The following is a 14108-nucleotide window of genomic DNA, read 5'->3' on the forward strand; positions in this document are numbered from 1 at the left end:
GTCAGCTGGACAGGGGCTCCAGCTGAAAATTCACCGATATCTTTCTGTATCTGATAGCCATTAAAATACTTGGGGGAAAAAATAAAGGTAAGATCTAAGATTTAGTTTTGTAGTACACTTTTGCTGCTGCAAAATAACTAAGTCAGAAAATGAGGACAAGTCTGTGGTCTGGTAAGCTGAGTATTGTGCCCTGGGAATGGGGACTGTCTGCTATCCAAGAAGTGGATGTTTCTGTGAAGAAACCCCCCAGTGACAGACCATGGTAATAAAATTTTAAGTACGTTGCCAACCATAGTTTTAGTTTGAACATAGCAGTAACTGTAGAGCCATACCCAGCGCTGTTTGGAAGGGATAGGCAAGTTTAGCAGGCTGATCTCAGGTCCCTGCGGGCCCTTCCCTCTGTCTGAGTGCTGAAGGACAGGCTTCCAGCTGGCAGTGCTTACACCAGGACAGGTTTGTTGGGGGGTGCATCATCAGACCAGCCCCTCAGCAGGAAGGGAACTCCTGTTTCAGGAGCCCCTTCTCATCAGCACAATGCACCAACAGAAGGGAGGAAGATTTTTCTGAGCTGCAGTGAGCATTTATTCTCCCAGCCACGTACATAGTGCTATTGGGATGATTTTATATGAAGAAAAAGTGAATTCAGGTTGGTTGCCTGGGCTCAGAGCTAGCTGAAGGACATCCCCTGCAGTGTGCAGCACATCAGGTGCACTGCAGAGCAGGGGCTCAGCTGGTGCTGCTGGGCCTGGCTGGCTTGGCACTGCTGGGAAGAGAAAGCAACATGGGAAAACTGGCTTGGGTTCATTTTGTTTGGTTTAGGCCTTTTATCTGAAAGGGAAATGGTTTCCACTTCTTGTTGCAGACAAACTGGAACAGGGGAGAAATGGTTCCATTGCCTCATTGCCTACCTAAGAGGATGTTATTCCAAAAGCCTCCGCAGTTGATTTGGGAAAGGAGCAGGAAAACATGCTGTATATTATATTGTTGCTGTGCTCACACAGTACTGGATTTTTTTAAAACTTGAATTTAGCATATTACTCTGTGAGTCATGTTAGCATTAAAACTGACAATAGCTACTGATGCAGTTAAAAATAACAAATAGATCTTAACATTTGAGCCATTTGCCTTACCAACTCAATTTACACACTTCATACAGAACACCTAGAATGACCCTGAGGGTTGCTGCTGATACAAGTGGAATGTGGAGATTGCAGGGTTTTGTAGACTTTTTTGAAGTTATATTAGGGGCTGATCTGGAAGTATTTTCAGGGTTAAAAATATGCAGAGAACAGTGAATCATAGGGTGGCTTGCATTGGAAGGAGCATCAGAGATAGTCCAATCCCCCTGCTGTGGGCAGGGTTGCCAGGCACTGAATCTGGCCCCAGATAAGGCTGCCCAGGACCCCGTCCATCCTGGCCTCAGGGTGAGCTCCAGAACCAACTAGCAGAGCCTCTGCCTTGGGGAGCTGCAGCCCACCTAGGGGTGCCTCTAGCCATTACCACACCATCAGCCAGAGCTGCTCGTTGGCCCTTCTCTGCTTGCGTGGAGCCTGTAAATGAGTGTAAACTGGAGCTGTTCCAGAAGCTTTTAAAAACTGACGGAAGTTTTAAATGCTGTTCAGTGCTCCCTTGTTCCCTGTAGGCTTGTCCAAACTTGAGTGCAGCGATCAGACACACAGAACTTTTGGTCTGTTTTGTGCCAGAGCAGACTGCAGGCTGCCAGGAGTGTGCTCTGTGTGCAGTCCTTATGGAGAAGGAAGCACTTGCTGCCAGCTCCCAGCTGCAGTGGGGTGCCAGCACTATGTCAGTGCTGTTGATCTGCCTGTCCTGCTGCCAGCTGCCCTGCTGCTGTCCCCCTGTGTGCCACTGCTGTTGAGCACTGAGCCCCAGGGGCCAGTTCAGTGCAACCTTCCTGGAGTAAGGTGTTTCTGGGGCTGAAGCATCCAACAATGTGTATGAATGTATGACGTTTACCCTCCCCTTGTGAGGGTAGAACAAGACGTGCTTATGTTTCTGAAGCACTTAAGAGAAAGTGGCTGAGAAGTAGGAGATGTGCACACAGTAATACTGTTGAACATTTCACTAAGGACTCTTTCTTCCATGATAGTGTTGTGTAATCAACATGGATAGCAGTGGAACTAAGAGGGGATGTTCTTTGTGAAGCTCCAGGACAGTTGCTGAGAGCTCGCTGCTCACTGCAGATAACAATCTACACATTTTAAAAGTAATTTAAAATGTATATCTGAGCCTTTTAAGTAGTAATTTTATTGTCCTGTTTATCTTTTATCCCTCAGAGGGGGAATGTGATAACATGTGTTGTTTCCTTCAGGAGATTCTGAGGATTTCTTTTTGCTGAATTTCAGTGTTAGCACTCAGTTTGCTCGACCAAAGCAGCAGAAGATAGCAAAACTCTGGGGCTGACCACGTAAAGCCTGCTGCCATACAGTGGTCTGAGCTGTAAGTCAGTGCATCCCCATGTAAAGCCAGTGCTTGTTCTCAGTGCTCATGGCTTTGTTTGTGAGCAGCACTGTGGGTGCTGGAGCACTCCCTTGGGAGCTGCACTCTGACAGAAGCAGTTTGGTTGAGGCAGTGACTTGCAGGCACAGCGGGGATGGCAGGCAGCAGCCCTGTGCTGTGTGCTGGGTGTGGAGCTGCACAGCACTGTGGCGATGCGGAGCCCTTTTCCTGCTGAGGTTTATGTTGCGCCCAGAAGCAGTGTGACATTCAGAACTGATTTTTTTGTTTTTTCCTTGCAAAGAAAGGCTATTGAAAGAGTTTATAACAGTAACCTCACATACATCAGCGCTGCAGAACTTCTGCAGTGGGGAGCTTTGGTTAAAGTGCAAGACTGTGTGTATGTTAGAAAGGAAATAATGTCTTTAGTTAGGCTACTGTCTTGGCTGCATTAATGATTAATGAATGATTGTAGGTTTGCCTATTTTGTGAGTAAAGCTGCTGTTTGAATGCTGTTCAGTAATAATTTGAAAGTGGTTGCCTTGAGCTCTGCAGTGGTCTCCAAAGGAGATGCTTCTCCAGCACCACGTGGTGCTGCAGGGCAGGGTGACCGTCCTGCACACATCCTGAGCTGCCAGTGCTGTGCACACTGCTGCTGTCAGCAATCAAAATGAGAGATGATTTATGTACATGTTAATTTGGGTATCTTTGGGGGCACAGTTTTGATATTTTCTTAATGTGTCATAGAGCAGTCTTCATTTATGTCACTTTTCAAGATAAATAAAGCAGTTTACTGTTCAGTTTGAATGCAGCCTGTACCTTTTGTTCTTCATAAATGACCTTCCACCTGAGCTCTGATAAACCACATCTAAGTAGGAGCAGTACTGCAGCCTTCCCATAGCACAGCTGTGCCTAGGGCAACCCAGGTGTGACCCAGGGTGTGCATTCCCATCTGAAACAAACAGACCATGGTTTGGCCCCCAGTGTGGAAACTGTTAGGGCCTGGCAGCAAAGCTGCTTGATTGATGCAAGTATTATTTGTGTGCTTTCATTTTTTCATATGCATTCTGCTAGTAGATACATTGCTGTTCCCAAGTGGCACATGTTTAGTAAGATGTTACTGACTCATTCAGTATTAAATAAAACCAATGAATGTGGTTATAGAAGTTATTCTTCCACTGTACATACAAAGTAAGAAGTTCAGGAAACTCATAGTAAGTGCTCAGTTCTTCTAATATAAATGGAGTCGAAAGGGACTGCTTGCAGCTTAATGCCTTTTTCTGCTGCCAGATCTCTTAGGAGCCAGGCAGTGCAGAAGTTTGGTCTGGGTGGAGGTAGAAGTGATAATGCACAGATCTCTCTCCCTTGCTTTTGCCAGCACAGAAGTCTGCCTTGCTGCTGCTCGTTTCCCTTCTCCTGTCTGTGCTGATAGCTGTCTCCAGTGTGCTTTGTCTGCTAGTTCCACGCAAACGATGTTTGCTTACAGTCATGCCTAATTGTAAGTGATGATGCTGTATTCATGAGAAATAGGAGCACAAAGCAGTTTTCTTTCATCTATTTCAGCTGCTCAGAGCAGTTTAAGATGCAGCCTGAATTGTACAGGCTCACACTAAAATCAAAGGGCATTTGGCCATTTTTATTTTGTCATAGCAGAGTTCTCATAGGCTGGGCTCTATCTGCTTATACCAAAGTGCAGTTTAGAAAATGCTGATATTGGTTTGGGACAGGCTTGTGGGTGCTGGCATCACCATTTATGATGGGAGGGAGCACCAGGGGAGCAGGGAGCCTGGAGCCCATGCTGTACCTTTATTGGCAATACCATGCATGTCCTGGCCTTGCTGCTCAGCTTGCCTGTGTGCAGTGACAGGGTGAGATTCTGCTTCTGGTAAGCTCAACAGGAGCACTTTGCAGAAAGTCTCATCGTTCCAAACTGCTGCAGCTGCTCTGCCTATTGTGGCCTGGCGTTGGCAGGCTGTTTTCATTAGGCCCTAATAATTTTTGTGGAAGCATCTTAACGTTGTTAGTGCTTGCTTTGCTAATAGATGGGCTGAAAGGCTTGCCATTTGCTGTGTACTCATTGATTACTGGCATTATTAATTTGTTCAGAGGCTTAATTTGTGACCTCTCAGTTCTATTAATCTGTTATACTGCAGCCGAAACACTGCCAACCAGAGCGTGCTGAACAGGCTCTTCCTGCCTGGAGCTGTGTGTGTCCCATCACTTGGCCTTCAGCTCTCCTTTCAGGCTGTGCTGCGGACTGCAGGGATCACACTTCTGTGTGGCCACCCCCCAGGCTTCTCCTGCTCCGTGCCCGGAGCATGCTCTGCAGCTGCTTCCCCGTGTGTCTGAAGGAGAGGCCTTCCCAGCACCCTGCTGTCCTCAGCCATAGTGACTTTGGTTTGGCTGAAATCTGGGTGTTGTGCCCTTGTCACAGCCTGCAGCAGTGCTCAGGTGCTTGCTGCACGTGTTACAGCTCTGCAGGCAGAGCTCTCTTCAGCTCTGCTCACACATCTGCTGCCTTTCCCCTTCACTTGGCTGCAGAGCCTGGAGCTGTCAGTTGGGTCGCCTGCTGCAGACTTCCAACTCTGCACTGCTCCTCTCTGCATGGATTGCTTGCAGTCCAAGTGCTGAGATGCAGTTACAGGGATGTCATCCTGGCTGTGCTGAAGTCAGTGGGAGTTCTGAGTCTTTTCTTCCCTGCTGGCAGAGGTCTGGCTGTTTTAAAAGCTTTATTGCTGAATCTCTAGATGAGCTTTCCAAGTGAACGTGAAATTTAGATAGGTCTTCCTTGCCTAATCATAACAAAGTTAACAAATTTGGGGGATTAGATTTTTATGACTAATGTTCCTGTTAGTGAAGGGTTGAGATGTGCCTGAAATGTGTAAGGGTCAAGCAATTGGGTGCTGCTGAGCCTGTTCTCTGCAACCACTGCCCTCATGGAGCCTCACCCCATAACAAATCAGGTCAGTCAGCAAACTGGGACAGCTCTGCCTGTGGACCTCATCTCTCCTGAACTGAACAAACAGCAGAGGATGACAACCCAAGAAGTTATAATGAGGATGGAAATAGGAATGGCTAGTTTTGACTTGAATTTTCTCTGACACGTTTCCTCTGTTCAGGGATAATTTGGCAAAGCAGGGACATGGTGCTTGTTACTGAGCTTCCTAACAGAACACAGACTGTCTGCTGTCACCTGGCCAGCCCTGCTCCCCATATCCCTGGCCGGGCCCTGCAGCAGAGCTGGGGATGCTCACCTCCCACCCCTTGTGTGTCCCTGCAGGACCTGCCTGGCTGTGCTGTGAGTCAGGGAGGAGGAGTGGGCCACTGCCATTGCTGGGGGCTGGATCCATTGCTTATCCTGCTCTGCTGCCCTTCTCTTTGCCATACCTCACATTGTTTGTTTTTGGTGTCTTTGGGGTAAGTAAACATTGGTTTTATGTGGATGTTGCTCTGAAGTATGGAAGCAGTTTGAAAAACATTATTTTAAACGTTCCTACAAGTATTTTTCTATATTGTACTTTTAGAATGAAAGATTTCTCTTTTTGTTTGACTTGTAACTGACAGCTCACAACAGAACCAAGCTAGCATGGTGCAGCAAGGCAGGAGGCTGCTGCAGCATTTATCCCTCTGCAGGCAGCAGTCACCCTGGGTTAACTCAGGAGCAGGCAGAAAGAGGAGTGTGCATCTGTGCTGTGCCCCAGCCCAGGCCTTGAATCAGTATCAGCTCTGTCCTTTTTTCTGCAATGTGTAACAGCAGTCTCTCCCAGCTTCCTTCTCTGCAGACTGGCAGTTAGGGAAGGATGCAGGGATGGTTCTGGCTCAGCTGCGGGTGCAGGCTCCATGCAGTACAGCTCAGCAGGCTGTGCCCCACTGCAGGGCTCTGTCCCTGTTCTCTGAGGTCCCCGCAGGGGCTCGTACATCCCAACCTGCTGCATTTGGAATGCTTCGGTGCTGCTGCAATCACAGTTCTAATTGTTGCAGTGGAGCCCAGTTGGTGGGGTGAAGCTTTAACTAGTATGAACCCTACAAACTTGAGAGAATTTTGCCTGGACTGATGTTTTTGCCACAAACTAAGTGGAACTGCATGGTACCTCCCTGCTCCCCTCATGCAGCCCAAGCGCAGAGTGCTGTGCCTGCAGAACAGGCTGCTGCTACTGGCAGTGAGTTTCTTTCTGTGTGATGCAGGGCTGCTGTTGGGGTTTGGTTTTCCCCCTGGAGTTAACAGAACCGCACTGAACTTCAGAAAGTACCTGCCTACTCAGTGGCAAACATGTTCTGAGTACAGCAGCATCTTTGTATTTCAACATGGGCTTAAGAAAAGAAAAAGCCTGTTGTTTTTTTTAAAGGCATAGAATCTTTGTATTATTCTAATGGCTTTAATTGCAATTTTGTTGGGATTTTCTTGTTTTCTTGTGGCAAGCAGGCAATCTGTGCAAAGCAGGTCCTGACCCTCCTCTGTCTGGGCTCTGTGTGCTCCCCTGCAGTGTCCCAGCATTCAGCAAGGACTTCTACGGCCTTTTTAGGGTAATAGACAAACGCAGCTGGTCGGGTTTTTCCTCTTTGCAGCTTGAGAACTGCTGCTCTAAAAAATGATTTAATCCATGAAACAGTGGGTTACTGTTTCCTAAGAGTAAGTTACTGTTAAGAAGGATAACAAGGTATCAGTAGGCACAGAAACATTTTCTTTGTCAGAAGCATCTTTCAGGAGCACCTGATCCTGGCATCAATGACTTCCCATGGCACTGCATTCCTCCATCACCTGCCTGTGTCAAAGTGTTTCCTTGAAGACATTTTGAGCTGTCCACCTTTTGATTTCTGAAGAACTCACTGCCTCTATGATTTGATTCCAAGTCTGCTTCAACTCACTGCAACCCACCTCATCAGCTAAGAATTGCCTTCGTCTCTCTTTCATTTATGTGCTTACGAAAATCAGATTCACTTGGCGCTTCCAGTGTTTGTATGCTGGTACTGACAGTACTTAATGCATGAAACAGAACAGTTCTAATTTGAAGAACTAGCGTATTAAATGCAAGCTGCAAATTTTTTTGATAAAATAAATGCTGTTCTTGTTAAAGTAGACTTGTATTACCATGTCCTAAGGTAATTTTGTTAATGATGGTTACAATGTTCGATCAATTGTCGCTTAGACACTTTGCATTTAGAGAGGTTTGCCTCCATCAGGGAGCCCTGGTGGTAATCGGAGGGTCCTTCAAAGAGTGCAGTGAGGACAGAAGCTGGAGGTGTGCTGCCTACCTGCTGCACAGTACAGCACTTGAAACAGCCCTTCTTCCTGCGGCTCATTTGGTCACTGTGTCAGTTACCACATAAGTAATGTGATACAGCCTTTTTCCAGATTATCAGTAGATAGGAAATAAAATCATCAGTATGTACATGTGAGGTGGGACAGCAAAACTGAGAGTGAGCCAGGGTCCCAGTGTTCCCTCTGGCCCTGTGCAGTCCAGCACGGCGTGCAGTGGTGCCTGCGGAGGCTCAGCGTGGAGCAGCCCAACTGAACCACAGCCAGGGCAGCACAGGGCTGCTGCTGACCAAAGCCATGTCTCCTAGGGAAAGCAGCTGCTGTGTGGCCAGGATGGAGTTATGAGAATGCACTGCTGTGTTGCACTGGGTGAGTTTCTCTGCTACCGTTGACGATTAAACGATTCTTTTCTTAAACTCAGCAGATAATCAGTGCTGCCTATAGAAAATGGCACTGCTTAGAGGGCACTGGGCTGCCTGTGAAGGGCCTGGCTGGAAGGGCTGGAAGCAGTATGACCCTTGGGCAGGGTTCTGGTGGCTGCCACCACCACTGCTGTCACTGCTCCATCTCACAGAGAGCAGCTCTGGGCTGAGCCAGCAGCTCTGAGCCGAGCAGCTGCGGGGCTGCTGGAAGGTTAGAAATCCTAGTAAAGACCCCATGAATTTCCAGAGACTCGGAAATGTGCAGTGTGCAGAACAGCAGCTGCGTGTGTTTCTGAAGGGCTTTTGTTTCATCTGCCCTGACAAAGAATCCCGAAGAATGCACGTTGTTTGTGCTTTCTAAACACTTGAGATATCATTTCTTATGGCTCATTTGAATGTCCAGGAATATCCATTCAACACAAATCCCTCTGCAATCAAATGGGAATTCAAAGGAAAATCTGTTCCTGTTTTAATATTTACAAAGTGGTTGGTTTTCGGCAGGCATATTTACAGTTGCCAGAGGCATTGATGAAAATGGTTGGAAGCCAAAAGATTGGTCACTCTGTGTGATTTTCGTTTTTTTCTTTTTTGCTCCTAGTAGCGACTGAGGGAGGTGGAATGCACAGTAAGAGCCTTATGGAGCTTTAGAAGCATTGAAATGTTTGAATTACATTAATGGGAGCACTAGTAAAGAGACTACAGGGACATGTATTGCTGGTGCTATCTCTTGAGAGTGCTTCAACTGACCCCAGGGACAGCAGCTGTGACACTGCAGGTAGAGCCACCTCTGTGTTGCTGACAAACCTTCTGAACAAGCAGTGTTCCTTAGTGCTCTCCAACCATTATCAGGGCTGGGGACGTTTGATAAGGTGGAAGATACTCTGGAGAAAATTGAGAAGGGTGGAGCTGTAAGAGAAGCTTTATGAAACTACTGAGCTGTATGTGGACTGTGTAGGTGAAATAGGATGAGCACAGTGCCACAGGAAGTCATGCTGTGGTATGTGTCTGAGTGGGGTAGAAACCTTCCTCCTGCTCCCCATCACTGCTCAGGGGTGCTCCAGCTGCCCACCCTTCGCTCTGCATTCTGTAGCTGTGCTTTCCCCAGCTGTGGGCAGGCTGGGTGCCCTGCAAGGGCACTGGGAGTTCCCTCTATCCTGGTTGTCCTGTGACTTTTGTGTCTCTTGTCCAGACTCAAGCCGGTGCTATTGTAAAATAGATTAGTCTTTTTTTGATGTGTTTTCCATTGGTGGCAGCAGGGCTGGCAGTGCTGACTCTGCCCCTGCTCAGGGCAGCCCTGCAGGTGGGATTGAGCTGCTCCCCTGTGCCTGCAGCCACCCCGGGATGGGTACAGCTGGGCAGTACTGCCTGTTCCTGTATGGAAAACAGTAACATGTCCTTGTGTGAAGCCAGGAATTCTCCTTGGAATTTCTAGCGCTGGATGTTGGGGTGTAAGGAATTCAGCTTGCTCTTAGCAGTGACAGTTTTAGGTTTCTGTGCTGTTCTGGTGCTTTGTGATGCTGCTTCTGAGCTTTCTGACTTTCCAGTGCTGCAGGATGTGGTGGAGCTTGGGGCCGTTGCCTTTGAGGCATGGCTGCAGGGCAGCAGGCAGCACAGCCCCATGCCCACGCTGCTTGGGATGGCTGCATTATGGCAGAGCTTCAGACTAAGGTCGAGGGAGCGATAATGTTATGTAATCCAGATTAATTGTGTTATTTTAATGTCCTTTTTGAATGTGCATGAATGTTATTTCAGTACTGTCTCTAAGTTACACAAGAGGATTTTTTTTTGTCACTTCAAATAATTGGTAATTGAAAAGTCTTTCCCGTCTGATGATAATGAAACACATCTGTTTAACATCTGCAGGAGAAAAGCCTTTGGAGGGGAGCAGTCAGTGTGCCCAGGGGTAGGCACTGCTGGGTCAGGAGTGAAACCAACTGGGGGGGTGGAGGGGCTGAGCCTCAGCCCAATGGAGGTAATCCTTCTCCAGCCACTGTGCAACTCCTTATGGCAACTCTTCCGTGTAACTTCTTAGAGCAGCATCAGTGAAAATCACACATCCACCCTAGAACTGCTCTGCTGAAAATACGGGCCTGTATTCAAAACAGCTGTTTGCTATCACTTGTTGGGTCAGATCCTGCTGAGAGCATTGCCTGGGCTTTCCCCAGAGCCTCTCCAAGCAGTGCTGCCTCTGGCAGGAGGCATTCATGCCTCTGTTCATTCTCTTTCTGCTGAGAAAAGAGGGCAGCTCTTGTTCCTCGGAACCCTTATGGCACTGTAAATGCCACATCATTATCCATCTACCATCCACGGCATTCTCTTCGGCTTTTTCACCATTTTTGTAGCAGTAAAAGCTTTTTTGTGTTTTTTTTTTTTTTTTTTTTTTTAAGCCTATTGATGTGGTTCTAGCCTGTAACAGAGAGTCAGAGCACATCCCTGGTAACATGTCTGTGTTTTTACTATGTTTCAGCTGTGACATTCTGCAGTAAATAGCAGTGAGGTATGCAAGAACCGTTTTTCAAGGAAGATATGAGATTGGCACTGAATTCCTGGTATTTGTAAGGAAAAGAATGAGTGGAATGGGGGAAAAATAGTCCATTGCTGTTTCCATTATTTCTCGAAAGTCTTCCAAGATAAAGGCAGAGTAAATCACAGTTTGAAAATCTCTGATAGCCCGTGTTCCAGCAGTGTGCCTGCAGGGCCTGAGCTCCCCTGCACTGGGCCTGAGGCAGAGCAGGGATGCAGCCTTCCTTCCCTAATGTCATTACACACAAATTAACACATGAAGCTTTTCTGAGCAGATTGGGCTTTGTTAGCAGGTAGTGAGAACACAATGAGAACAGCTTGGAGAAAGTAACTGCAGAAGAATGATCCTTTGGTTTGGTTTCAGAGCAGCAGCTCTCTGAAGTGCTTCCATTCATGACGCTAAAGCATGAAAATTCAGCTTCTGCTGGTGGTGGAGCTGATGCTGTTCTTAGTGGGTACTGCACAAAGCAGTGGCAGCTCCTGCAGGGCAGCACAGCTCAGGCCTCCAGAAGTCGTGTTTAGGAAATAATAATGAGTTTGAGTAAAGTTAGTCTTTTTTCTTTTTTAATCCAGCTCTAAATAAGCTGTAAAGTCAATTGACATTTGATTTACTCCATTTACTGCAGTATGGAATCTTCTGTTCCGTTTGCTGGCTCATATGGGGCTCCCAACAGGGAGCAGCTGTCCTGGCCCTGGGTGTAACCCAGCATGGGGCACACACAAGTGGGGCCTGGGTAAATTTGCTCACCTGGCTTTTGGTTTTAAAGGAGCATGTCATTTTCTTATAGAAACATTTCTGTGTAGTGACACAGTTAATGTACTGTAACTTTCTTTCTGCCCTGACAAATGTTTCCGTATCTCCTATTTTATAACAGTATGTAGGTAAAAAATAGTGAGCAAAAGAAGAAGTAAAGTACCTTTTTTGATTAACTAGAGAAAACAATGAGTAAAACCTACCTCATTTCCACACTCTGCTTTTTTTTTTTTTTTAATCAGGAGCCCTTTAAGTGTCGCTTGAAATCACAGAATCGTAGGGGTTGGAAGGGACCTCCAGAGATCATCGAGTCCAACCCCCCTGCCAAAGCAGGCTCCCTACACCAGGTCGCACAGGTAGGCGTCCAGGTGGGTCTTGAATATCTCCAGAGACTCCACAACCTCCCTGGGCAGCCTGTTCCAGTGAACAGGCTCATGGAATGTTTACAACTTCTGAAAATAACACCCGTAAATAGTAGAACCACTTGGTTTATTGACTCGGTTTTCTCAGGTTGGTATTTCCATGCTGTGCCTTTGTTCCTATGGCTCTGTCCATGTTTCACACTGCCCCTCTCTGCAGCACGTGCCCCGCTGTGCCCACTGCACACAGGGAGCTCCTCAGCCCCCAGGAAGGGGAAATGAGTGTCATGGGAGTGAAGGACTGCAGTCACGTTGTTTCCCTTTTGATGTGTGGGGTGCCTCTGGCAATCACAGGACATTATTTTCTGTGCGTACGTTATTCTTAATCAGGAGTTGTGTTGCTGCCATATGGTGTCTATCTGGTGTTGGCTCCAGCAGCAGCATGGCCTTCCCGCACCAGCTGGCTCCGAGCAGCTCCTCCGTGTCAGTGCTTAAAGGTGTGGGTGCAAACCTCATGCCTTGGTTCTGTGCTTAGCCTGAACATGTTGAAGGTACAACAGCACTCACACGGACATGCTGTGTTAATGTTCTCTTGTAAGGTTCACTGCAGGCTGTGTAACAGCTTCGCGTTATCTGCGGTGACATTTGGATGAGAGATCTGTCATCAGCTGAAATTAACCTGCACGTGGCTCGGGTGAAGATGGAGAGCATTTAAACATGCCAGTTGAAAGCATTTGCTGTTTCTTTTTATTCCCCCTCAAACATGGAAAATCCCATAATGTGCATCTGTGTAGATCTCACAGTGCTCCGAGGGACAGGAGGCTGCGAGGCATTGGGGCACCAAGCCCTGCTGCCAGCCGTGCTGTACCAGGGATCCTCCTCGAGGTGTCGGTGAGCTGGAGATGACTCCTACTCAGCTCTCAGCACTTCAGCCTCTGTGATAGTATCTGTGTGGGGTTAGCAGCAGTTTTATGGAAGGTATTAACAGGAAGGGAAATGTTTTTGTGAACAGAGCCTCTGCCCTGTGCTGTGGGAGCATTGCTGGGGACACATCCAAAGTCTAGCACCTCTGGAGTGTTGTGGAGCAGAAATCATCAGGTTTGGAAGCATACAGATGGAGCAGATGAATCCATTTCATCGTCTGTATTGGGCCAGAGCAGCCCTACTGGGTCTGTTTGCTCAGAGCCTTCTACTGTACAGGTGGAACTCAGCTTAGGAGGGATTTATCCAAATGGCACTGTGGTTTCAGTGCTGTGTTAGACTAAGTGAGGCCAGTCTGTTCCATACCACTCTGTGCCAAAACAGTTTATAACAGAAAGCTAAAATGGAATAGGTGGAGATGTGCTCTACAGGCCCTGATCACCCTATAAGTGCTGCAGGAGCACACATGGCAGTAGAATTCTGTGGATGGAACAATGCTGGGTGCGTGCAGCTTGGCCCAGAGCCCTGCTCCTGGCATTGCCACACAGCCCCTGCCACCCACTGTGCCTCTCTGAGTTCCTTCTGTGTGCCACGTGTCTGCTGGGCCAGGCAGAGCTTGGGCTGTGTTCTGACATTGTTTTCTTCTGGATGGTCTGCAATTGCAGGGTGCCTTCACAGAATCACAGAATCACAGAATCGTAGGGGTTGGAAGGGACCTCCAGAGATCATCGAGTCCAACCCCCCTGCCAAAGCAGGATCCCTACACCAGGTCGCACAGGTAGGCGTCCAGGCGGGTCTTGAATATCTCCAGAGAAGGAGACTCCACCACCTCCCTGGGCAGCCTGTTCCAGTGCTCCGTCACCCTCACCGTAAAGAAGTTCTTGCGCACATTGGTGCGGAACTTCCTATGCTCCAGCTTCTGGCCATTTCCCCTTGTCCTGTCTCCGCACACTGCTGAAAAGAGTCTGGCCTCGCCACTTTGCCCCCCACACCTTAGATATTTATAGACCTGGATCAGGTCCCCTCTCAGTCTTCTCTTCTCAAGGCTAAACAGACCCAGCTCACTTAGCCTTTCCTCATAGGGGAGATGCTCCAGGCCCTTCACCATCTTCAACTGCAGGTGATAAAGATATGACAAATCTCCACATTTGTCTGGATGTAAATGACAACACATTTCTGAGGGAGAAGGCACAGTAAGCACCAAACAGCACCGTGAGGAGTGGGACTGCACTTCCATTCACTGCATGAACAGAAAATGAGCTGAGGTACCCAGAGCACTACTTGCTTTGGTTCTCCGATGTTTGGAGGTCCATGTTGCTTTGTAATGATGGAGGGAAAATAACTGCACCATAGGCTGCTTATTTACAGATGTGTACTATGAGTTGTAGCCAAGCATACGTTTACATCCTGTTGGCTGG

The 14108-nt window shown here is 47.7% G+C and overlaps 1 protein-coding gene across 1 annotated transcript in view; it reads left to right on the top strand.

The window, feature by feature from the left end:
- Positions 1–14108, top strand: part of LOC116235456 (uncharacterized) — a 57854-nt gene that overhangs the window by 25193 nt on the left and 18553 nt on the right. The window contains exons 4-5 of the mRNA XM_090147788.1: positions 5735–5871; positions 11653–11778. Of these exons, the coding sequence (XP_090003914.1) occupies positions 5735–5871; positions 11653–11778 (263 nt within the window). The remainder of the gene's footprint in view (positions 1–5734; positions 5872–11652; positions 11779–14108) is intronic.

This window comes from Phasianus colchicus, chromosome 10, assembly GCF_987193195.1.
Source record: "Phasianus colchicus chromosome 10, bPhaCol1.hap1.1, whole genome shotgun sequence".
NCBI lineage: Eukaryota > Metazoa > Chordata > Aves > Galliformes > Phasianidae > Phasianus > Phasianus colchicus.